This window comes from Saccostrea cucullata, unplaced genomic scaffold (assembly GCF_032062105.1).
Source record: "Saccostrea cucullata isolate Sc308-1 unplaced genomic scaffold, CSIRO_AGI_Scuc_v1 ctg805, whole genome shotgun sequence".
NCBI classification, from domain to species: Eukaryota; Metazoa; Mollusca; class Bivalvia; order Ostreida; family Ostreidae; genus Saccostrea; species Saccostrea cuccullata.
In genome coordinates this window covers 26,666-51,466 of record NW_026918089.1, presented here as the reverse complement: position 1 = coordinate 51,466, position 24,801 = coordinate 26,666, and the positions used below count along the sequence as shown (strand labels likewise).

The window sequence follows — 24,801 nt, the reverse complement described above, 5'->3', positions numbered from 1 at the left end:
TGCAGCATCTGAAACTTTGACTGGTACAATGAAACACATTAGAAGCATCTTCCATGCATGTCTAATCAATATAGGACATAGAAGTACTTAAAAAGAAAACTGCTCCAAAAAACTTAACCTGGGACGCCAACGCCGACACCGACACCGACGCCGACGCCGAGGGTATTACATAAGCTCCCCCAACTTCGTTGAGGTGAGCTAAAAATGCCATTAATTTTTAACAAATTCATGATTATCTCCCCTTGGAAAAGGGCGTGGCCCTTCATTTGAACAAACTTGAATCCCCTTCACCCAAGGATACTTTGTGCCAAGTTTGGTTGAAATTGGCCCAGTGGTTCTTGAGAAGAAGATGAAAATGTGAAAAGTTTACGATGACAACAACGACAACGACAGACAACGGACAAATTTTGATCAGAAAAGCTCACTTGAGCCTTCGGCTCAGGTGAGCTAAAAAATGGAAGATTTCATGATAGCGAAGGAAAAAATATTTGGATTTGACCTAGAATAAGGACAGAGTATAAAACATCACTGGGTTTTAAGATACTCATGGATAAATGACCCTGAAATCTCTTTCTGCCTGTTTAACATGTAAAATGATAAATTACAATTTATAGTTGTAAACTCCTGAGAATATAATCCATATCAAAAGAAAGTTTTGTTTCATGTAGGTAGGGGGGAGATGTTTTGAAAAATATTTTCTGTGCTCTATTGATTTCAAAAGTGAAAAACAAAATAAAATTCAGATAGATTAATATATGTTAATTACTGAAAATTGACTTGGTGTTAGGGAGCACAAATGTTTGCAATGCTTTGGAACAATGCTCAAAAGTCTACATCTTAAACAACAAGATATTAATTTAGCCATCAAGATCCATGCTTAATTCAAATAATCTACATATCAATCGAGTCCAAAGTAAGTGTGTGCCTACTTCTGGTACATGAAATAATGACACTGCACATTCTAATGCAAAATGTGTCTTTAAGATCAGGGGACCATGTGTACTGCTCAAGTAAAATATCAGGAATTCTTTATGTAAAGGACAATAGGAAATATTTTACAACTATGTAAATGTCCTTGTATCGAATTACAGCAATAACACCTTCTAATGACCTGTACAAAGACGAGAGGAAATATTTAACATATGAATACTTCAAGGATTAAATTTAATAGAATGCCCTATCATTAACACTGTGTAGGTGTGTTTAAAATAACAAAATCTAGCTGCAAATATATTCATGATACAATCCCAGCAGATAAGAAAATCCCCATGAACCAAAATAACTATTCAGTTTTGCATATTGTCTTTGATCTAAATGCAACAGCATGTTTACTTCAAAATACAGACAAGGTCATAAATTTAACGACAAAGTTCTTCTTGAACCCATTCAACTCTTTATAAAAGTTGAAAAATACAAAAATCAAAATAAAAGATAAAAGGACTTGACTACATGAATTTTAATGACTTTAAGAGACATGAAATCTGAATAATAAAATGATTTATTAGTCTGCTTTGCTGGCCGACTCGGATCCCGTGTTCCCCGAGTCCTCGTCCTTATCTCGCCGAGATCGCTTGCTCTTCTTGTGTTTAGATCTACTAGAATCGTCTTCTTTGTCCTTCCTGCAACAAAATTCTCTCATCTCAGAAATTTATCAACCACCCAGAAAAGTGTGTTCTTTTTTATACAGTACAAATATTGCTTAATGGAAGTCCTAGAGATAGATCAGTTTAATTAATACACACTTAGTCAGTTGTCAGTCCCCATTATCCAAATTAATCCAATACGCTTTTTAATATGTATATAATTTATTAAATAAACTTGATAACTTGAACATTGTTGAGTATTACAGTAAACCGTATATTCTCGCCTATAAGTCAGTCCACATATAAGTCGGTTGTGTTTCTTCAGATTATATTACAGGGAGTGACCCTCTAAAGTACCAGTCTTTTTATAACTCACCTATAAGTCGGACTGTGAGTTTTGGTCCAAAATTAAACTCCCCCAAAAAACTACTTATAGGCGAGTATAAACGGTATGTATTAATGAATCTTTCAGCTGACATATTTTACCTTCGTGACTTGTGCTTGTCATCTCTGTGTCTCCTATCTCTGTCTCTATCTCGATCCCTATCTCTCTCTCTAGATCTGTCTCTATCTCGATCTCGACTTCTCTCAGGTTCCCTGTCTCTTCTGTAAGAGTCCCTATATAAACCAGAGAAAAAATTAACAAACTATTCTTTACAATTATATCATAATCACATCAATGTGCCCATTGTAATACCATTTAGCATATATCGTATAAGCAGAATTTTTAGCAAGGATTTAATATTGGCATTATTAGCAAGGTCGCTGAGATTGCTAAAATTGAATATCGCTAAAAATCAATTGCATTTTCTATGTAATAGCTTCTTCAAGGAACATTTTAAAATTGCTAAAATTGCACCTCGATAAAAATTATGTTAAGGACAAAATGCTAAATTTGCGTCTCACTAAAATTTCAACTTATACAGTAATCAAATTGCCTTCATAAGAAAACCTGGTTTAACATTACCTATCTCTGTCATATCGACTGCTGCGGGATGAGTCCCTGTATCTGTAATCACGCTCACTGCCAGAACTACAAAGACAGCATTTAGAGTTTGTTGTGCATAATTAACTCAGCCCATTACTTAATAAATGTATATTACGTTTGATATTCTGTTATATCAGATGCCTAAATAAATATCTCAAAATCCACCAAATTCAACTATTATGTAATCTAACAAAATTTTTGATTTACATGTATCCTTGAATTGCTACTGGAGTATTTCAGAATGGTCTGAATGTGTGTCAGGCTCTATGAAATATACAGATAGAACAGACTTGCAGCTTGACTGTAGTATATTTACCTGCTGAAGTCCGACTCGGACCTGACAGGACTCCTGTCCCCCCTCCCCACATAGTCCCTCCAATACGTCTCTGTCCTAGAATTAAAACATACATGTACATGTAGCACTTCTTATAGTTTTGTAAAAGGCATCTCTAAAGTTTTATGTTAATCATTCTAGAATGGTAAATACGGTAAAAAATTAAAACAGAGAAAAATATTTTTAAAAATTATAATGTTCTGCAACTGACTGTACACAATAGCTTTTTACAACTTTGACTTGATTAAATTGAAACTAACTGCAACATAAGGGAGTTAACTCAAAATAATAAAAGTTAAAATTTAATAGAGACTTGCAATAGCTTTTCAATTTTAATGTGTTTGGAATGTCTTACATATTAACAACACACTAATATCAACAAGGCCATTTTCCCCTATAAAATTTAGCTTGCTAATAAATGATGTGACATTTTTAGCTCACCTGAGCCGAAGGCTCAAGTGAGCTTTTCTGATCAAAATTTGTCCGTTGTCTGTCGTTGTCGTAGTCGTTGTCGTTGTCGTAAACTTTTCACATTTTCATCTTCTTCTCAAGAACCACTGAAAAAAACTTGCTACAAAGTATCCTTGGGTAAAGGGGATTCAAGTTTGTTCAAATGAAGGGCCACAGCCTTTTCCAAGGGGAGATAATTATGAATTAGAGAAAAATTAATGGCATTTTAAAAAAATCTTCTTCTCAAGAACCACTGGGCCAGGAAAGATGAAACTCATGTGGAATCATCCTCAGGTAGTGGAGATTCAAATTTGTTCAAACTAACTGCAAGTTTTACATAGGAATATATAGGAAAAATCTTTAAAAATCTTCTTCTCAAAACAACTGGGCCAGGAAAGATGAAAAATAAATCATCCTCAGGTAGTGGTAGTGTAGATTCTAGTTTGTTCAAATCATGACCCCTGCTAGGATTAAAATCAAATTTTTACATAGGAATATATAGGAAAAATCTTTAAAAATCTTCTGATCAAGAACCACTAGACCAGGAAAAATGAAACTTCTGTGGTATCATCCTCAGGTAGTTTAGATTCAAATTTGTTCAAATCATGACCCCCGGGGCTAGGGTGGGGCCAAAATGGCCGACCCAAGTTTTACATAGGAATATATAGGAAAATTTTTTAAAAATCTTCTTCTCAAGAACCACTGGACCAGGAAAAATGAAACTTCTGTGGAATTATCCTCAGGTAGTGTTGATTCAAGTTTGTTCAAATCATGACCCACGGGGCTAGGGTTGGGCCAAAATGGCTGACCGAAGTTTTACATAGGAAATATATATATAGGAAAAATCTTTAAAAATCTTCTTCTCAAGAACCTGGGCCAGGAAAGATGAAACTCATGTGGAATCATCCTCAGGTGTGTAGATTCAAGTTTGTTCAAATCATGGGGGCCAAAATGACCAACCCAAGTTTTACATAGTGATATACATGTATAGGGAAACCTTTTAAAATCTTCTTTTCAAGTACTTAAAAGCTATGATTAGTGATATTTATATGGAATCATCCTCAGGTAGTGTAGATTCTAGTTTGTTCAAATCATGAACACCTGGGTGGGGAGGGGGACTTCAAGCCCCCCCCCCCCCACCGCATTATAAACTTTCAGTTCTGATCTGATATGTGCTTTTTCCTAGCCGATGTACTCAGGTGAGCGCTGTGGCCCCTGGGCCTCTAGTAGTGTTGTCAAATCGGTTGAAACTCAGAATCGATTAATCGGTAACATCCCCAATAATCAAAACCCTTTGCATAAAATAGGCATTAGATTTTATAAAAATTAGAATTTTATTGTTAAATAATGTAAGTAAAGGTGCATTGTACAGATCAAGATTCTAAAAACAGGATTTATGCAGTTTGATTAACGATTTCAGTAATACAGATTTTTGCATGATTAGGAATTACTTGGCCTGGGAAAAGTAAGCATTGACAGATAAGGTTTTAATTTACATGATCATCTAAAATGTATATGGAATTAATTTTTTACTGTTATAAGACATTTAATATTGCAAATTCCTTGTGATTCCGTATGAAATGACAGGTGAATTCCCCAAAATACTGAAAATTAATATATTTTATTTAAACAAGTAGTTTAGTTTCTTCAGTTTAGAAATACAAATATCATTATCTTTTGATTTATTTTAAACAGACTTTAAGTAAATGTATTCTAAAATAGTAAAGGACAACTCTTGAAAGATATATATTTTGATAACAAGAGCCTGTTCTTGAAATAAAAGTGAGAAGACTGTAAAAAAAGATATGTGCTGAAATATACCGATTAATCGACAGCCTTTCCGACCGATCATCAATTATAAATCGATCATCGTGACAACACTAGCCTCTTGTTTCTTTATATCGTATGCATTCCATACAAACCTGTCCCAGGAGGAGGAGTGTGGTGTGTCTGGGTAGGCCGTGGGGTAGGAGGTGTGCTGGCTGTCGTAGTTATAGGAGGGTCTGTCCTCGTAACGAGTGCTGGAGGGCTGCCCAGGGGGAGGGAAGAAAGCTGAAACACACAGAATAATCAGTAAATCCATGTATTGGGGCTAGAGTTCTTACTCTTGAATTCCTTCCTACACATTATTCTCATGATTATATATTTTAAGTACAGTAAGTACATGGCATAATAAAAAACATTTACTGAAATTAATTTACAGTGACCAAAATACATCTACATAGTACATAATTCAAATCCTTTTACAATATGTACTGTATTAAACATGTACATGAAGACATGTACAAAATATTCGTTTTCGACAAATCTGGCCTCATAAATGCTTACGGTCAAAGTCTGGAAAACCAGGAGGGGGAATGCCTGGGATACCAGGGGGAGGGACTCCTATAAAAACCAAGGGAGGGAATAAAGCAGACATAAAGACAAAAACCAACACCCACAACATTAAAAAGACCACATGACAGCTTATCATTTAAAAAATTGAACAATTGACAGTTTGAAATTTAAAAAATTTAATCACTTAACCGCTCAATATCAAAAATTCAAAATTATGAGAAATTACAGCTTTATCTTTTACCATTATCACAAGGTTGGAAGTGAATAAATCCCACTTTCTTCACAAACTGAGTCAGATAGTGTTGAATTTTTTAGAAAAATTGTTACATACATGTAATACCCCTATCTTGTCTTACCAGGAGGTACTGGCATCCCTGGGGGAGGGACCCCAGGTGGGGGCATTCCTGGAGGGGGGACACTGAAGTCCATTCCAGGAGGAGGGTGTGGGGGCACTGCACTGGGGTACTTCCTGTTAAATAGATTATCAAACATAATTATTATGCACAAGTATTACATTTCATTAGCACATGTCAAGAACATCATTGATTTGAATAAATAAATGAGAAAATTTCCAAAACTGTGTACAGGATTAATTTGCCCTTTTACTTCAGGAAAAACTTCATCTCATCTTAATTTTCACCCAGAGACATGTGTGTAAAAGAATAATGCCATCTTCTATAGATTCACTCCATTTTAAATTTGCCCACTTGCAATGAGACTGAAAGGGGCAAAATTTTCCATGTATACAGTTTTAAAAATTCTAGATATTAAATCTCTATCAGATTCTAAATGGCTTTACTACAGAATATAAAGATGATTTACCCTGCCACTTGAATGGGTTCTCCCTCTGGCCTTCTGGAGTCCCGGGCTGTTCCACCAATCACATCTATTGTGCCTGATGTTTTACGTGGTACTGTTATGATGGCCTTTCTACCTGACAGCACAGGTACATTTTGTGGTGTCTCTGTTTTACAAAAATAAATGATCAAATAAGGAAATGCATATGCACATTTGCAGGTACTAGTATATAAACTCTAAAATCATTATAATCATTTGAAACTGTCGCAACTTACATGACAAGATATAAACCTTACAGTTAACCAGAAGTCTCTGTCGAGACTGTAGCTCTACTGGTTTGTACTTATAACAAAGGATGAGAAAAGGAGCCATTGCCATTAGACCAAAACTGTAGAAGGAGTAGCGTTTTAAAGGAATTTCACAGACACTTCTATTTTTAGTAACAATGAAAACACCGTTCATCGAAATTAAAAACCGATGCACTATTCTATGTACCTTAGTGTAATCTACTTGTGTGCCAAGTAATATTGAAATCAGACCAAAATTGTAGGAGGAGTAGCATTTTGTAGAAATTTCACAGAAAATTCTATTTTTAGTAACCATGATAACACTGTTCAACGAAATGAAAAACCAATGCAATATTCTATGTATCTTAGTGTAGTCTACTTGTGTGCCAAGTTATATTGAAATCAGACCAAAACTGTAGAAGGATTAGCGTTTTAAAGGAATTTCACAGAAAATTCTATTTTTAGTAACCTTGGCAACACCGTTCATCGAAATCAAAATCCGATGCACTCTCCTATGTATCTTGGTGTAGTCTACTTGTGTGCCCAGTTATATACTGAAATCAGACCAAAACTGTAGAAGAAGTAGCGTTTTAAAGGAATTTCAGATAAAATTCTATTTTTAGTAACCATGGCAACACTGTTCATCAAAATGAAAAACCAATGCACTACTATATGTATCTTAGTGTAGTCTACTTGTATGCCAAGTTATATTGAAATCAGACCAAAACTGTAGAAGGAAAAGCGTTTTATATGAATTTCACAGAAAATTCTATTTTGGTAACCATGGCAACACCGTTCATCGAAATCTTGGTGTAGTCTACTTGTGCCAGGTAATATTGAAATCGGACCAAAACTGTAGAAGAAGTAGTGTTTTGAAAAATTGTTTACAACAGACAAGACAGACGGAGACGAAGAATTACATAAGCAGAATAGAGCTAAAAATTATATTGATAATACCTAGTAATAAAATTACCTGCTATGTCTTTCTTTATTCCAGATGATACATGTGTCTATAAATATAATTTTTAAAGAAGTTTTCATTTTATCCTGTCATTGTCAAGTATTAAATTCTAAGATATTAATTTTCTCTAAAAATCTGCTCTCTTCCCAATTTTGATTAAAAAAAGTCTCATAAAAGATACTGAAAATTTTCAAGATTTTTTCCCATTTCTTTTTCAAAAATGCTGTCTATGAAAAACCTTGTGTTAATCACCTCAGTTAAGCGATAAAAATAATTTTTTTTCTGTTTTTATATTTTTCACTTGAGCAATGAGGGAACCATACTTAAAGAAAATACCACTTGTGAAAGGAAAGTACATGCAATTGATGAAAAATAAACAGGGAACAAAGGTGCTATCAGGAAAGAGGTTTACATGAATAACAATTTAAATTTCAATCCCTTTCATTGAGACATACATATGTTCTAGAGCCCTGGTTCTCTCCCCTTAGTCGCCTCTGTTTCTCACAATACTGCTGCCATGTGTCTTCATTAAAACCGTAATTAAAGTAGTCTGTGATATCAGCACCTAGAAAACAGAAGAATATTGAAAAACATACTCTTATGCTGTATAAATATACAAATGCCAAGTGAAGAAGTACACAATACATGTATACTATCAATTACAGTAAAACTAGGTTATGAGCTTCGTTATGATGAAATCTCTGTTTAATATAAGGATTTTTTTTAATCCCCCAAGGCTTATAGGCAATACATGTAATTCATTTCTATTTTTATTCTGGTACAAAGAATCCCAGTTATAAGGGAGGAAATCCAAACTCCCTGCAACTTCCCCATAACAAAAGTTTTACCTTAATGATAAACTGTTTATTATGTTTCCAACCAGACTGATACAATGTACTTACCAGGCTTTCTCCATGGTTTTTCATCTGCCTGCAGGGTTTCCAAGTCAAAATCGTAGGCTGGGATCCCATTAATGGTCCCCACTGCCTCTAGATCCACACCCTTCTGGGCTCCAGCACCTGTTGTGCCTTTACCTGTGGCACCTGAATTTACAAGTTTCAATTTATGAGTAAAGCAAAGCCAAATTTTGGTAAATATATAAGGTTTTTGGCAATTTTGTTACAATACCCACCAGCTCCTGTTTTCTGGTATCCTGGGGCTTTGAAAAGACTTCTCGCACCACTGAAAAGAGGATATACAAATTGAGAATACTATAGTACATATACTGTCTTTTTTAGCAACTGAAGCAAGTGACACATAGCCACTTCTATGAATGATGCAACAAAACACACAATAAAAGATGACTTAGCCATTGTCTGTTAGATCAAAAAATTTAAATGATTCCAAAAAATATTCCTTGCAATCAATGCTGTGAAAACCAAAAGTTCATGAAAAATACTATCTCTTTCATTATTACAACTTTAACATCAGCAGACTTTTCTCCAGTCACCTTTAACCCTTCCTTTCAGTATTGTTTATTATGTATTGAAAACTTACTCTCCAATTGGGAAGGCCTGAATGTCACCAATGGTAACCTGCACGTCGTCGTCAGAATCATCGTCATCATCATTTCCTTTGTCCTGTGATTCTTCTTCACCACTCTACAAATCAATCAGGGATATAACAAATTGAATGTAATTTCAAGCACAAAGAAATTGTTTGCTGCAAGTATAAAGTTTTCCAAAAAGGTTTTATTGTAGCAATACCGTATATAGGGTTATTTTCGCCCTATGTTATTACTTTGCCCTATATCCGCAATTTGTTATATCCCATTTTAAATTTGTTAAATCTAAATATTTTTGTTTCCAAGATATTATACTGTTATATCTTTGAATTCAAAATATCCGTGTTCATACTAAACGAGTTTTACTGTACAATGTAGTAGCAATAGCAAAAATCTTCACTTTCAAAAAACAGTCAAACCTCAATATCTTGAACTCAACTGGACCCAGATTAAATATCAAGATATTTGATAGCTGCATATCTGTAGCATTCTGGTTTTATATATTAGTCTTTGACCATAAAGCTACAGATCCTGTAACGCCAAAAATGTGCAATTTTATTTACTGCACAAGATTTTAAGTGCACTGTTTGGGAGAATTTCTCCATTTTCCAACTTTGAAAATGTTCATACAAAATTTCTATGCTGGCTTCATACCGAGAATAGTCTTAATCTTATAGAATTTTGTTAAGCTTTACGACAAACTGATTTGGCAATTGTTCACAATGAATCTTTATTTATAACCTGAGAGCAAAACAACTGATTTCAAGTACATGTACCATCATATAATTACCTATGTCAAAATAACACAGTTCAAAATGTGGATTTTAAATTTGTGCTTCTCGCATACATAGAATTCAATTTACATGTATATACATGTATTTGGTATACAATGTTCACTGTAACTGCCCTTACCAATTCCCCTGCTTCCCGGTCATCTTTTTTATTCTCCTTACCAGCACCATTTCCAACAGCCTCACTAGCATGAAAACAAAAATCAACTAGGTAAGATTAAAATGTTAGCAAGTACATGTTAATTAAAATTGATTTTTTTTTTTTTAAATTCAAAACAGTCATTTTATAAAAGATTATCTAAATTACTGTCTACCAACTTCTGGATTTTTTTGGTACCATAATATAGCCATAAATTGATTATTGTAAATTAAAGAAACATACTGCAAATAAACAAATACAATTTTTTTCACACCAACAAATAACATGAATTTTGCTGATAGTGTTTAGAAAAGAAGTTTTACTTTTAATTTAATCATAATTTATTAAAATCACTTTCAATGCAGAAAACAAAAACTGCCTTTACCTTGATGATTCTTGTGCTTTCTCTTTTTCCTTGTTCTCTTCTAAATACAAACCAAATAATTATGACTTAAGACTCGCATTTTTGATGTAAGCATGTATTCCAACAATATCTTATGTGCTGGATTCATTGTATCTTCTTGGAGACTTTAATGTGTTGATAGACCAAACATTGGTGCAAGCATAGTTGTGTTTGATTTATTTATGGACACTACTCACTTTTAAAAACTTAGATCCACCTCTTCAAACCGCATGAAACATTTGGAAGGTAAACTTGTTTAACAAAGTGTATTGAATATCTACTACCTGTCTGTAATTTCCATTAAAGCAAGGAGTGTGTCTTTTCATTTATACATTTCTGTTTGGTTTTATAGAGTTCAAGCAAGAGAACGATACCACAGTTTTGAGAAAATCTACTTGTTGTGATGGGTCCTAATTAAAGATGTTCAAAATATCATGTGCAGTTTGAAGAAGTAGTTAAAAGTGAATATCCAGTAATATCCAGTTAATTCATTCACAAATGTGCTCGCCCAAACGGTCATACCATCAACATCTTTTACAATTTACAAAATATTTGATTTTGTAGCTCACAATTAACTTTTTTCGATAGCTTATAGCAAGCGCAGCAAGCTCAATAGACTAACATGTAAGAACAGAGAAAAATTCGGAATGAAATCTGTACATACGTCAGGCAAATTTCTCTGTGAAACATTCCCAGAATTCCTGCACTACCCAATGTCCTTTGGGCGAATAAATCAAAAATAGTTAAAAAAATAAAGGAACATTTCTGATTTTGCCTTGCCTTATTCAAAAAAATACCCCCATGCCACAACACTGGCCTTCACCTTGCCCTTCAGAAATGATACATATGATGTCACCGGAAACTTACGAATTTTGACGATATGCTAATTAAGTCATGTCGGTTGCTTCCGTGAAATAGATAAATAAATAAACAATAACTTAAAGCATAAAAAGCTTTCAGTTTGTAGAAATCTTTCAAAGAAACAAAAAATAACTCTGCAATGTTTTTCCACCAAAATTGTGCTAGGTCTATAGTTTAAACCAGATGGCCGTTTCCTAATTAACGAGCTCCGTGACGTCGTGTGACGTCACAGCTAATATGCGACTTGATGTTTGAAGTTTAAGTGTTTTAATGGTACAACTGCGCTCGCCTCAACGGTCACACCGTAATAAAACTTAGTAGTTAATCAAGCTACGTAGCTAAATGTAGTGAATACACTGGATCTGAATCACATGATGATGACTTTTGGGTGTAATTTGTTCAGATATATTGATTATTGAAGAATAAGAGTCTAAGAGATGAGATTTTTTCCCCAATGTCTAAAATTTCTTTGTTACATAATTAAAGATTAATCAAACTGAAAAACAAAACCAGGTTTTTCCAAAATTTAAATAAATTTATACTACATTCCTTTAAAAACACGCATCAATATAGTGAGGTAATGAGAAAAGCTGAGGAAATTCGAATTTTAACAGAAAGGGTTCCGGCATTTTCATACCTTATTTAAAATACGTTTAGCATTCAACACATTAAAATCATATTTTTTCAATCTTTCAATAAGCCTTACCACCATATAACCATGTCTCGTCGTCCTCAGTCGGGGCTGAAGAAGGCGCTGGGGCAGCAGCCGCTTGCACCTCAGTCGCCATGATTGTTTGATGTTATTTTCGTAAAACATTAGAAAATATTCATTTTTGCTTCTTTTTATGGTTTTTTAAAAAATAAATACATAAAATAAAACAATATTTAATGATATACAGTTCTCAACTTTATCTAATTTATTTGAGCGTGGGAAAAATATAAGAACAGATATACGAAAGTTTTCATCTACTTTCACTTTCACTGCTGCTGAATGAAAAGCGATAAAAAGGACAGTTTTTATTTTTGGTTAGTATGCCTGCCATGGGCATCAGGATATGCATATTTATATAGACCAGTGTACACACAATAATTCCACATTAACTGATTTTTAATTATTATTCAATATATTTCTTATCTAAGTTTCCTGACCAAAATGTCAGATAAATCAAACCTTATGAAACCGGAGTAATAAATGTTATAACATTTTTGTATGTCTCTGGTGGAACGTCCATCAGACATTCACAGGTGTATGGAATATGGATAGTGCCATGTTGTTCACAGTTGCATATATATAGTGGATAGGCTATCAGCTGCGTAATCAAACTTTACATAGATCTATATAATATGATGATGTCAAAATGCAATGATGATCAAGCCATTGTGCGATGTGCATATATGGCACAATAATGTGATGTGATAATAATGTGATGGTATGAGGAAGTGATAATTCGATAAAGATGACATGATGGTGCAATGCCAAAGATGCAATTGTATAATGACAAGCAATGTTCACTATCCCTTCATTGTGCTATTATTGCACCATTGTCATCACATTGTCCATTATCTTTTCCCTTTCCCATCATTGTGATTATTGTCACTTTGCCATTGCATTATCAATGCTTTAAATTATGCTTTATGGTGCGGTAATGAACTATGTTGTCCTATATGTTATAAATTCCAGTTTAAAATTCACATTTGGACAGAAAATATAGTTACCCAACCCCGGTAATTAAACCGAAATCCTCTAATTACAACCTGAGTGGACATTTAGTTATGATGTACTTTAGCATATTGAAAAAAACAGCAGCATGTCACAATTTGTTTAAAGTACACAACAAAAAAATTACTCTAATATTGCTAGCCATTACGTTTTCAATCCTAAAAGTAGATACAATCATGTAATACATGTTCTGCATATCCATCTATTCTAAAGTTTGAGAAAACATCATGCAAATGAGAGGGAAGGTTAGCATCATTCAAACCAAGTCTCTTTATACATGTACTAGACTAAGTTCCAGAAAGCTACACAGTTCCAAAGTTTATGGTTTTCAGTAACGTGTACATTTAACTTTTGGATTGATTCTTTTCAGAAAAATGGCACATCTTATCAGGAGAAAGATGCTTTGGACATTCCAATACCAAAATGTTCTCAGACTATTTATGCAGAAACCCAGACAAATTGGACATAGCACTGGATTACTTCAATATTCCAATGTGAATGACATTACTAAAGCAATGTTTGCAACTTCATCAAGAATATTCTCAAATGTGATTTCTGAAATTGATAAAGGCAAAAAACTGAAATTATTAGATGAAAAAGATGAAGTCATCAAAGATGAAGTAACTCACGAAGAAGCACACAAAGAGGCCAAAGAAAGGGACTTGAAGATGACAATCTTAAAAGATCCAAAGACTAGTGATATGATGGCCTTCAAATTAATGACAGTGGAAGAATATAAAGACTATAAACTTGCTCAGCAGGGCAGGTTAAAGGTCAAAAGTTCCAAAAACTTTAAAATAACAACCACGGCTTCTGATTATGACAGTGGTATAACGTTAAGGAAAATTGAAAATGTGTTGACGAAAGGTCACCCGGTCATATTGACAGTCACAAGCAAGTCAGCATCTTATGCAGACAAAAATGAGGTATGGCCATTTTTTTACTGCAGTGGTGTATATAAATTAATTAATGCATATATTAAATCAGAGAGGGCAATGTATATATATCAAAATTTTAATAAAGTGCCAGTATACATGTATGTAAAAAATTAAATTTTCTGGACATAAAGTTTGAGAGGGCAATGTCCCTTATATACCGTATAAGTGGAAATTTTGTGCTCGTTGTGTTAGACCTTTCAAATGCCCATCATCAAATGTCTTAACAAAATCTATACCAAATTAATTTTGAAAAGAAAAGGCTGATGTTATTTTAAACTGCGATTTTAAAGTGCACGTTAATCAGAAGTTATAACAAGTAAAATGCATTATTAATTTTTAGAGATGAATGGGTCGATATTAAATTTTTTTAAAAATGAATAGTAAAAGACACATTTTTTTTTAAAGTTCACTAATAATGCCAAAATTAAATCCTCGCTAAAATTTCTACTTATACGGTATAAAAATTTTAAAGACCAGTTAAACAGAAATACCCTATTTGGCTATAACTTCTAATTATGGTCCCCCCCGACACACCTTTGAAGAAGGGAGATGACAAAGTTTGATTTGCTGCTGTTGATCTGTCTGTCAGACAGACGGACAGCCACAGCAAGTTTCTGTTCATTTCCTTCACAACCATTGCACATGTAATTATGCCCTCCTTTGAAGAAGGAAGAGCATATTGCTTTGCTGCTGTTGGTCTGTCTGTTGATGCACAAGTCTGTATATTTGGTATACAGATTTATAGGTCATGTTCTATTTAGGTTACAATGAAGCCATTTTGGACAGAGTCATGCCTCTTGGACTTAAAAAAATTCCAATTACTTGCAGTTTCCTTTTATTTTCTCTGCAGAGGTTGCACATACTGAAATGAAATTTGGTACATGAATAACTAGGTCAAGTTCTGTTTTGAGTACAGTCGAGTTATGCCCCTTAGACTTGGAAAAATTCCAATTATTTGGGGGAGGGGGGCATAGTGATTCACAAACATCTCTTGTTCTGTATATTGATCACTTTTGATTGTGAATGCCACAGTGAAGTGAATTAGCTCTTGCATTATATAAACTGTGGTGCTACTGGCAAATTGATAATATTAATAACATTTAGCATGTTTAGTGAAGTTATTTTTTTTCTAAATATTTATGTACATTTTTTTCACAGGCACTCAATGCATGTAAAAAGAAAACAGAGAAACTGATCAACTACTTTGAGAGCAAGGGATATGCAGCCAAACAAGACCATGGATTTATTATTCATATTAGACAGAAGAAATAACAAATGACTGCTATTATAATAATGTTAATTTATTCAATAATACAATAAATCATATTTTTGCTACTTTAGGTGTCTTGTTGACGTTCAATGTATGTTTTAAAAAATGTTTTACAAAGAGCCACTCAGAGAGTAACAATCAACTGTTTTAGTGTTTTGTTTATCCTCACTATAGTAAATCACAGATTCTTGGTAGTTTTAGGTTTGCTCAGTGTGGTCTTCTGTTCAAATGAGCATCTTAATTCTATAAAGACGTGTATTTGTCTGTAGGCAAAATTTAATAATATTTAAACTGAACAGGGTTTGTAAAAAAGCATTCTGTGGAATAATTTAGTTTGTAGGAGTCAATGTTCATGGACAAGCAAAGTTTTATACTTGTTCCTTGGGATGTAATATTGTGGGTTTAGTTTACAGTAGATTCAACAAATCAATGTTTACAACATAAACATTCATGGGGATGTTAATCTTTTGGTAAGGATGACCATGAAATCTAAGTTCTATATGTAGAAAAAATTTTAAATCAAAAAACACAATTTTGTCACTTTATTCAATTTTATTCAGATGTATACATGTATGTACCTGATTTTTTCTGGTCACTTTTTAACAAAAATTTTGTGTATACATGTAATAATATTTTAATGTAAAAAACTAATTTAAACAAGAGTGTGAAAATGTTGTAAATAACAAAAATATAATTAAAATGGCAACTCTTCAATCTGATATAAAAGTTCATTATACTACACTGTATTACAAGGTACAATGTACGAACTAAATAAAAGATTACTTAATGCCTCAGATAGCTTGAAAAACGGACATTTCATTCCATCCAATTTAATCCAGTTCATAATATGGTATGAGTTTACTTGACAAAATGGTTGACTTGGACACAATTCCTACTGAAATTAAAAAGTACACCAGACTAAGTTATAAAGAACTATGCAATGTATGTAGCTACATGCATGTGTTTCCTAGATTTCACAGTTCTGATGTTTGCTTCAATATTGCAATTGGGCATACAATGTATTTACAGTAAAACAATTAAGTTTTTTCATACCGTAATTTATATGAAAGCTATTGATTGGTTGGGGGAAAAAAACTAAAAATTTGAAGATGGAACTGAAAATGTCTTTTTATTAGATTATTTATTCAATTACTTCAAGTGCTGCATCACTCTTTAATGCATAACAAGATACATTAATTTTATGTAAATTTGATAACTTAAGGACTTGCAGTCAGTCACCATATCATCCAGACAAAATTTAAGCACAAAGCTACAAAATTCCAAATGGCAAGCCAACAGAAACCTTCTTTAGGCATTCTAAGTTGAAATTCATAAAAACAAGTTATTTCAAACAACCGAATACATACTAGATGTAATACTTGAAACAAGAAATGGCACTAATATCTAATTGTGATCTTAAAAAAGTAATGTAGTCATTTCATGAAGACATCTCTATCTAAAACTTATGTAAATGATAGAAATCTCCTGGAGTAAGCACACAAAGGACGGAGCACATTGGCCACCTGAGCTGTTATAAGTCCCTCTGTCATTTCTCATAGTTGTCATATGGCTTTCAGAAGTCTTTGAATATTTCATCCTTGAGCCACTGTTACAGATTCAGCATCAGCATGCAGGAAAAACCCTGCAATATTAAAAGAGAAGTTTGTTAATGATACCACACTTTAAGGAGTGTAATCTTTATGTGATTCTTCAGTGAGACTGAGTAAAGCTGAACTATATCATGCACTAAGATCAGCTGCAGACAGTGTCACATGGTATTTCCAGTATATCCTTCTACAACTTCATTGCAAAGGATATAATACGAAATGTTTTGCTTAAGGACCACCTTTTCCCTGCACCATAATTTTAGGGCTTTTGTGTATTTAGACTTATCCCCCATTTGACACAAACTAGAAAACTGCTAAAATCAGCCAAAGTTAGCACCTCAATAAAAAATACCCCCTTTACATTATTTTCTTTGTTTGAGTAAACAAAAGACTTTTTTATCATCATGATCATTACTTCAATCTCTTCAATTTTTTCCTAAGTATATAAAAAAGGCATTCTCCCAATATTAACAAGATAATTCAGAATTCAGAGAATCTGCCCTCCACCCCACCCCTTAAAGACCCAATTTTTTTACCGTACGGTTACCTGAGGAGGGGGAGTCAATTTTTTCCTATATATAAAAAGGTCTGTGTCTGGTGATTTTCCCAATATTAAAATAATTGAAATATTTTAATAGTAATTTATTTATAAATACAAGATAATATCATATTTTAAAAAAATGACAAATTAAAGAAATGAACACAGAGTAAAACTATAAAGTAAACTTTTTTTTTTTTAACTATACTTGTGTAAATATCAAAATTAAAAAAAAAAATTCCATTCATAGGTAGGCCTATCCGTCATGTGAACATATAAAATGTACCCCACCCCATAAGGAAAAAGGAACATTTCATACATTGATCTTTGGCTGTATTTATTCACTTTTTAATTTCGAATATTGGGTATTGACAAATGTTAGGAAATTCAAACTAAAAGTTACAATCTCGAAACTCCTCAGAACTTTACAATAGAACAAGGTATAGATTGTATTCATATATACGTAGATAAAACATGGTAGGGGCATAAGGAGTTATGATATGAAATTTCATTGCAAAATCTATAGCTGTTGAGATATATTTTATGAAGTCGTGCTTTAATTATCTAGTTTTTAAAATAAAATTTTACCGAAAGTTTACAAGGCACACATGAATTTTTGACCTCGTTTTCAAAGGACACAAACTCTCGGTAGCACTCAAAAATCAATAGTTTTTTTAATGTTGACTTTTTTGATCAATACGTCATAAAATTGGGACATGTGGTATAAAATTTCAAACTGCAAAAGTTCTTTGAAAAATCAATAGAATATTAGGGACATGTGGTATAAAATTTCACTGCAAAAGTTGAGATATTGTGTAGAAGCAAAAGTATTAAAGCAGAAAGAATTTATGACCTTGAACTTTGATCTTTTATCCTCAAAATCAATAGGGATCTTCTTTGGGCCATTTGCAGTTGTAGGAGAGTAACCACAATTCGTGAAAATTTTGACTTGCTAATAAAGAGTTAATGTTTCATTCACGAAAGATAAGGTGTCGCCAAAATTTTGTGATTTATTGTATTTAATTTTCTCCAAAATCTCAAAGTATTTTTATCAGTGTATGGGGGGTCCTTAATAAACCTTGAACTGTAAAATTCAGTATATTGTTTACCTGTGAAAATCAGCAGTGGGCTGGGCAACTTTGTATCTGACCAAAAATGTAGCAAGGGCCTCTGCCACCTGTAAAAATAATAATGAAAAAAAAATTCTACAAAAATTAACTTAAATTTTATAATTGTATTCATTTTTCTTTAAAAAAAAAACTTGTTTATATTTAAAATTGTGAATCTTCAAAGATTCATTCTGAAAATCAATTATACAACAATGTACTATTATGCTATCTAACCTTCTCTGGAGAATCCTCATGTACAGCATGACCACACTGAGGAAGCACCTGCATCTGGAATTTACCTGTAAATAGTGGAGACATTCAAAATGAAGTAGGGAAAATTAAGAAGCTATTCCTGACACTTTATTCAAATAAATATCCCAGTACCATTACCTTGCATTTGGCCAATAGTCAAGTCTTTGTCTAGTCTATCCACTCCTGAAAAAAAGTGAAAATGTTAACTATAGTTAGTGGTATGCTAATGTTCTAAAAATACAAATCCAAACTCTTAACAAAATCTTTACTATCACTTTCATTTTTCTATATGATTACATCTTTGTTGGCAATCAATCTATTACCTGCAAGTAATAACATCTTCGGGACATCACAAGATAAGAATTTATTTGACAACCCTTCAAACCAGCCTGAATTATAAAAAAGAAGAAAAGTCATATATTGGTAACAAAGATACTAAAACCAGACGAATTTTACAAGGAGCTAACACTTTGTGCTTTAGGTAATACTGTAGATTCCTAATTATATGCGAGGAATTAATTTCCGCGTAATTTCGCGAGAAGCATCACTCGCGAATTAATATTACTCGCTTTTATTTTTATGGCGTTGAAATCCATGTAAATTCGGTCGATCAGCCGTCCATTTGCGAAATATTATTCTCGCGATTTGAGGTTAAAAAACCAGTTCGCGATAAAAAGTACTTGCGAAAAATAAGGAATCTCTAGTAGGCTCAATTCAATCCCAAAGCTCTTCATTTTCAAGAAGGCTGTAACAACAGATATAATTCTGCTTACCTTTCCAGAAAGGTGATGTTTTGCCTAAATCTATCCTCCATGTATAGTGGTGGTCATCTTCTTTCTACAATAAAAATTTCAATCAGATAGTTACAAGTAATTTTTTTTTCTTCACCTTTGATCAGTATGAGCTGGAGTTTATAACCACCTGGTCTTTTGATTCAGGTTTCTTGAATTCTGGTTTGGTTTCTGTTGTTGGTGTACTGTTGGCATTTTCCTCCGCAGTCTGGGGTTCACTTGTTGATTTATTGGCATTACTCTCGTCTTCTTCCTCCTCAATAATGGTGCTGGTTCCCTGTGGGTGAGAACTAGCTTCAAATTCATGTTCTAATTCAGCTGTGGCAGTTTCCTCTGTCTCCACTCTTGAAATACATAACATTTTTAAAATGAAAATTGCGTAATATCATCCATTTGGTTTTTCCTCAATTAAGAAAATATTACTTCAACACAGAACTATCGTGCTTATTCAATTTTTACTCTTTCTTAGTATTTGAGGAATTATTATAACAAGAATCATGACACATTTACAGTGTGTAAACAAAGAATTTACTTTGCCTTTTTGATTTGTTACCTTTTCAGCTGCCCCACCATGGAGACTCTAGCAGATTCTATATTCCTTACTTGTCCACTTCTTACACTGCAGAAATTAAAAAAAAAATATACAGAAACTATAAGTATCTGAAAGACACTCTGGTAGAAAATTAAATATTTGGTAATTCATATACAGTGGAGCCTCATTTATCCGGACGCTTTGGTTCCTAGTCAATTTGTCCGGATATGTGAAGCGTCCAGATATCTGATTTACCAGTTAAACAAGACAAAATAACGTTAAAAAATTCTTTTCCGATAAAAAGTCGTCCGAATACTAAAGCATCTGGATATCTGGCATCCGGATACCTGAAGGTCCACTGTATGAAAGATACCTCTTAAATCAAAAGTGAAGATTTTAGGCTAGATGCACACTTCTCATAATCAAAATATATATGGAATTTGATTTTTACATATATTTGCTTTTAATCATACTTGTAATATCGTACCACCACTCAATTCCTTGTTCTAGGGATTTAAATACACTGGGCCTTCCTTTCAAGAAATTATGCATACTACTTAGGGCATCCATGGCTGTTCCTAAATTAAAAGACAAGACAGATATTACCATTCAGAATTGTTAAACTTGTGGTTATTTTTATTTACATATTGTGTATGTCTTCTAATGTACTGGTTCAAAAAAAAGAGTGAAACAGGCTCATTTTGAAGTGCCAGGGATCAAGTCAACAATTTTGATTTGTTTAAATTCATTATAAATTATAACAATTATGTAATTTATTGGTTAACTTCAAAATATTTGTCAAAGCTTCTGTGAAATAAATTAAATTAGTATAAGCATGAAATCATTTTAAGCACATATCGACTGTATTTATAATTAAAAACTTATATTTACCTTCTACCACATCAATGACGACCAGTCCAATGAGTGAGGGGATTAGTTTTCTAAAGGCTGTGTGTATAGCAATAGCACCTCCCATACTGGAAATATACACACAAATACAGTATGTATAGGCTACAAAAAATACTTCTTAATACTTAATGAAAATTGTTCCTTTGATTCCCTCCATATTTTTCTCGCTTTGTCTCTATGAAAAGGTGACCATCAAAAGGTGACTAATTCAAACACCTATTTGCTCTTTTAATCTTATAGACCAGTATGATCAAAAAAGACTTTCTGCTTTTGCATTTTTTATTCCAAATTTCCAAAATCTGTATTAATATGCCCGTATCTTGGTTCTATTTTTAGTATTAGCTTTAAAAACCATAACAGAACTTACAGGGTCAACAGAAAATTTGCAGCCCCATAATCACAGTTTATGAAACGAACATTTTCACTACATCAAAACAAGGTTAAGAGAGCATTGAACTTTGAACTAACCTGTGACCCACAAGGAGAACAGGAGGAGGGTCATCTCTATACATTTCTTTAAAAATGTTCCCAACATCGCTGTGAAGAAAGAGAGTCATGATTTAATAATGTTCCCAAATCATAATAGAGGAAAAAAATTTCTAGAAATTTATAATGTTCCAGCATCTTTATGAAGGAAAAAATCCATGAATTCCAAAGCAAGTGCATTCTCAATACCTTTATGCAACATATTTACTTGTATGCATACCTTTTTCATAATGCAATTATGTAAAAATAATATCATTAAATGCCTATTTCATTTGTTCACTATTTCACATTTTATTAAGCTGATTTTTTTTTTTATAAAGAGTTAATTAAGGAAATCAATTGTGGAATGTGAAAAATGGAGGCTTTCAACAATTTTCTTCCAATTTACTGGGAAAAATCATTCAATGGTACCTACTAAAGAAGTAAGCTTTCTGGGACTTTCATTCAAGTATGTTCTACATATAATCAGGATGAAGAAAGTTTGAAAAAAATATTACCTTGACAACCTCTCTGCTGATAAATTCTGGTCATCTGAGGTTTTAGAGTCACCTATTTAATAAATAATTCAAAGATAAGACATTGATCAACAGAAACAAATTGGGTATCAGAAAACATTTTAATATACTACCAGGGAATTCTAAAGAACTCAAACACCCTGTTTATTTAACATAATTTTTCCAATGCTTTTAAACAATCCCAATATGCACATGTACTAATGTTGACTTTTGCATTTGTGTCATTTAGCAAAATTTTAATGGATAATCATTTCAAAATTAAATTTCCTTTACTTAGTATAGTAGTACAATTCATTCCAACTTTGCCCTAAAAAAGCAAACCACATTAAAAATTGCATCATTTATAAATTAAAAGCACAAGAATCATTGATGTATTTAAATAAAAATCAATTGTACCATGTCCTCTTAAGTCCACAGCTGCACATCGACAAGTAACCATACCAGACAGAGATGACTAAAATATAAAAAAGAAATTTCACAAGGTTACTTCACTTCATCATCTTTCAATAAGTTTCTTTGCTTTATCAAAAATCTTTTGCTGACAACATCTGCCACTAGTGTTCTTCTGTCTTATAAAAGTTTACAGAAATTTTTATTTGTGAACATGGTGAAATTTACATTTACATGTATATCATAAAAACATTTGAATTTTTATACATTTCATATGTGCATATATTGCAGATTTACTGTTCAGCAGTAAAGCAGGTTATGGAGTTTTTGCTAAGACTGACTCACACAAAGAAGAGACCAACTCAGGGCTGAGAAACCTCCTCCATGTAGAAAGAATAGGACAGGGCCGGAGCTCCCACACTCATAGACCCTGAAGGTCTGAACAACAGGTCAAGGTCATTACAAGAGTGAAATATGCAGTGATCTGTATACATGTGCATATAAATCTGTCATAATGATATCACGAAGAAGAAAATTGCTCGATCATGATCAATTCACAGAAAAAAAATCTCAATTCTTCCTATCAAATCAATGGCTTACATTTCTGTATAAAAAATTAGTTACTTGTGCATGATTTAATTTTCATTTCAACTATTCCAGCATTAAAAAATTCCATCATTTAAAATTTCAAACATAGAGAGACTGTGTCACTACATGTAATACTTAGAATCAAAGCCTGAAGGATACGTCACTATCTCCACACTTGACATCGTGCATCCGCTCAAAGTATTTGTCCCAGTGAATTGGAGTGTAATCTCTCTTTCTTATCAGAGCTCTTTTCTTTGGTCCACTACAAAAAATAAATAGATAAAAGCTTGCATGACTTCTTGGTTTGATGGCAAATTGTATATATACAGAGCCATTGATGTAAAACTGATATAAAATTCAAGCCATTGTATTGTATTGGGAGAGGAAAAAAATGCTGGCCATTCCTTAATTAGCTGAAATTTCAGCATCTGAAACCTTGACTGGTTCAATGAAACACACTACAAACATCTACAATGCATCTCTGATTAATGTGGGACATTACACAAGAATTCTTCACAAGAATCTGCTTCAGAAACTTTAACTTGGGATGCTGATTCTATCACATAAGCTCAAAAGTCAAAAACCAACTTCACTGAGGTGAGCCAAAATGCAGCAGACCAGACCTGGATTCAAACCAGACAGGGTCCACCTAAAACTTCAGTCAGGTGCTCAATATCTGGCCACTGAGGATCGAACATGACTGACTGCCACATTCCTCCGTCCTTAAAGGTCTTTACTCCAAAGATACCAACCCAGTCTCTTCCCTAGCAGGCCTTTCATCCACTTGTCAATTCAAGGCATGGCTTGGCACAAAATGTGAAGGGAAAGGAGGAAAATAAGACTGTCAAGACTGGGATTTGAACCTGGGTCCCCTGATTGAATCTTCAGTCAAATACACCGTCACGCTAACACAGAACATGCTGTCATGCTAACTTGAGTTTGCACAACAGTCGCTATTGCGCTAACATGCAACAAGCGATGATGTGTTGTGTGCTAGTGCGACAGCATGTTGCTGGAAAGCACCTAAGTGCGACAGAGTGTTGTGCAAACTCTTGTTAGCATGACAGCATGTTGTGCATCAGCGCGACAGTGTGTTGTGCAAATTTGTGTCAGCGCGACAGCGTGTTGTGTATTGGTGTGACAGCATGTTGTGCAAACTCGTGTGAGCGTGACAGCATGCAGCGTGACAGCGTGTTGTGCAAACTCTTGTCAGAGTGACAGCCTGTTGTGTATTGGTGTGACAGCGTGTTGTGCAAACCTGTATTAGCCTACAGGTGTCTTCTGTGTTAGCAAAACAGCGTACCATATTTTTCTGCTGAGTTTTAACAAATGGCCTTATCTTCTCAACACCACATTATTAATTAAATTACCTAGTACAAACATTGAATAATGACCATTTTGCTTAGTTTGACAACTGTACATACAGTTATCATCTAAAAAGATATCCAGTACAATTGTCTTTATGCATTATTTTTTACTACACGCACATAAATCTAAAATAAAGTACGTACTGTTCAATTCATGTATCAGCCAAATAATACTTCCCAGTAATAAGTTATTTAACTCCTGTCAACTTTAAATATATTCTTACCCAAGTCCTGGGGGTGGCATAGGCGGTAAACCACCTATAGAGGCTTTTAGCGCTTGCCTCTCCAAGGCTGACATTTTATTCGGATAAAAATAGATTATTTACCAATCAGAACACTATTTTATAATGTTT

General features: G+C 33.4%; 3 protein-coding genes across 3 annotated transcripts; 1 reads left to right on the top strand and 2 right to left on the bottom strand.

Moving 5' to 3' along the window:
• Positions 1–1,436: 1,436 nt before the first annotated feature.
• On the bottom strand, positions 1,437–12,251 carry LOC134244677 (pre-mRNA 3'-end-processing factor FIP1-like). The gene is made up of 16 exons (XM_062726962.1): positions 12,143–12,251; positions 10,558–10,597; positions 10,155–10,218; positions 9,236–9,339; positions 8,871–8,920; positions 8,641–8,781; positions 8,194–8,303; positions 7,751–7,787; positions 6,515–6,656; positions 6,049–6,161; positions 5,684–5,740; positions 5,278–5,407; positions 2,888–2,962; positions 2,551–2,616; positions 2,070–2,201; positions 1,437–1,619 (listed from the first exon to the last, which is right to left on the bottom strand). The coding sequence occupies exons 1-16, from the start codon at positions 12,222–12,224 to the stop codon at positions 1,502–1,504; spliced, it is 1,461 nt and encodes a 486-aa protein (XP_062582946.1). The 5' UTR covers positions 12,225–12,251; the 3' UTR covers positions 1,437–1,501.
• A 1,267-nt stretch (positions 12,252–13,518) lies between these two features.
• On the top strand, positions 13,519–15,429 carry LOC134244472 (uncharacterized). The gene is made up of 2 exons (XM_062726769.1): positions 13,519–14,082; positions 15,253–15,429. Exons 1-2 carry the CDS (start codon positions 13,531–13,533, stop codon positions 15,364–15,366), a joined length of 666 nt encoding a protein of 221 aa, XP_062582753.1. The 5' UTR covers positions 13,519–13,530; the 3' UTR covers positions 15,367–15,429.
• On the bottom strand, positions 15,382–24,795 carry LOC134244370 (protein phosphatase methylesterase 1-like). The gene is made up of 16 exons (XM_062726679.1): positions 24,673–24,795; positions 23,241–23,343; positions 22,839–22,931; positions 22,500–22,557; positions 22,086–22,137; positions 21,571–21,639; positions 21,085–21,170; positions 20,681–20,771; positions 20,215–20,280; positions 19,792–20,005; positions 19,644–19,707; positions 19,194–19,259; positions 19,009–19,053; positions 18,853–18,917; positions 18,619–18,686; positions 15,382–17,006 (listed from the first exon to the last, which is right to left on the bottom strand). Exons 1-16 carry the CDS (start codon positions 24,744–24,746, stop codon positions 16,988–16,990), a joined length of 1,233 nt encoding a protein of 410 aa, XP_062582663.1. The 5' UTR covers positions 24,747–24,795; the 3' UTR covers positions 15,382–16,987.
• Between the last annotated feature and the right edge of the window lie 6 nt (positions 24,796–24,801).

What these genes read in the sequence shown, in the direction of transcription:
- LOC134244677 (XM_062726962.1), bottom strand. Translation starts at nt 12,224, where the DNA reads ATGGCGACTGAGGTGCAAGCGGCTGCTGCCCCAGCGCCTTCTTCAGCC. An exon ending in GAACCCATTCAAGTGGCAGG is followed by an intron (nt 6,162 to 6,514) that starts GTAAATCATCTT and finishes TCTATTTAACAG; the next exon opens with GAAGTACCCCAGTGCAGTGC. An exon ending in TGGTTTTCCAGACTTTGACC is followed by an intron (nt 5,408 to 5,683) that starts GTAAGCATTTAT and finishes TGTGTGTTTCAG; the next exon opens with CTTTCTTCCCTCCCCCTGGG.
- LOC134244472 (XM_062726769.1), top strand. Translation starts at nt 13,531, where the DNA reads ATGGCACATCTTATCAGGAGAAAGATGCTTTGGACATTCCAATACCAA. An exon ending in CTTATGCAGACAAAAATGAG is followed by an intron (nt 14,083 to 15,252) that starts GTATGGCCATTT and finishes TTTTTTTCACAG; the next exon opens with GCACTCAATGCATGTAAAAA.
- LOC134244370 (XM_062726679.1), bottom strand. Translation starts at nt 24,746, where the DNA reads ATGTCAGCCTTGGAGAGGCAAGCGCTAAAAGCCTCTATAGGTGGTTTA. An exon ending in TGTGGACTTAAGAGGACATG is followed by an intron (nt 22,138 to 22,499) that starts GTACAATTGATT and finishes TTTATTAAATAG; the next exon opens with GTGACTCTAAAACCTCAGAT. An exon ending in CGTCATTGATGTGGTAGAAG is followed by an intron (nt 20,772 to 21,084) that starts GTAAATATAAGT and finishes CTTTTAATTTAG; the next exon opens with GAACAGCCATGGATGCCCTA.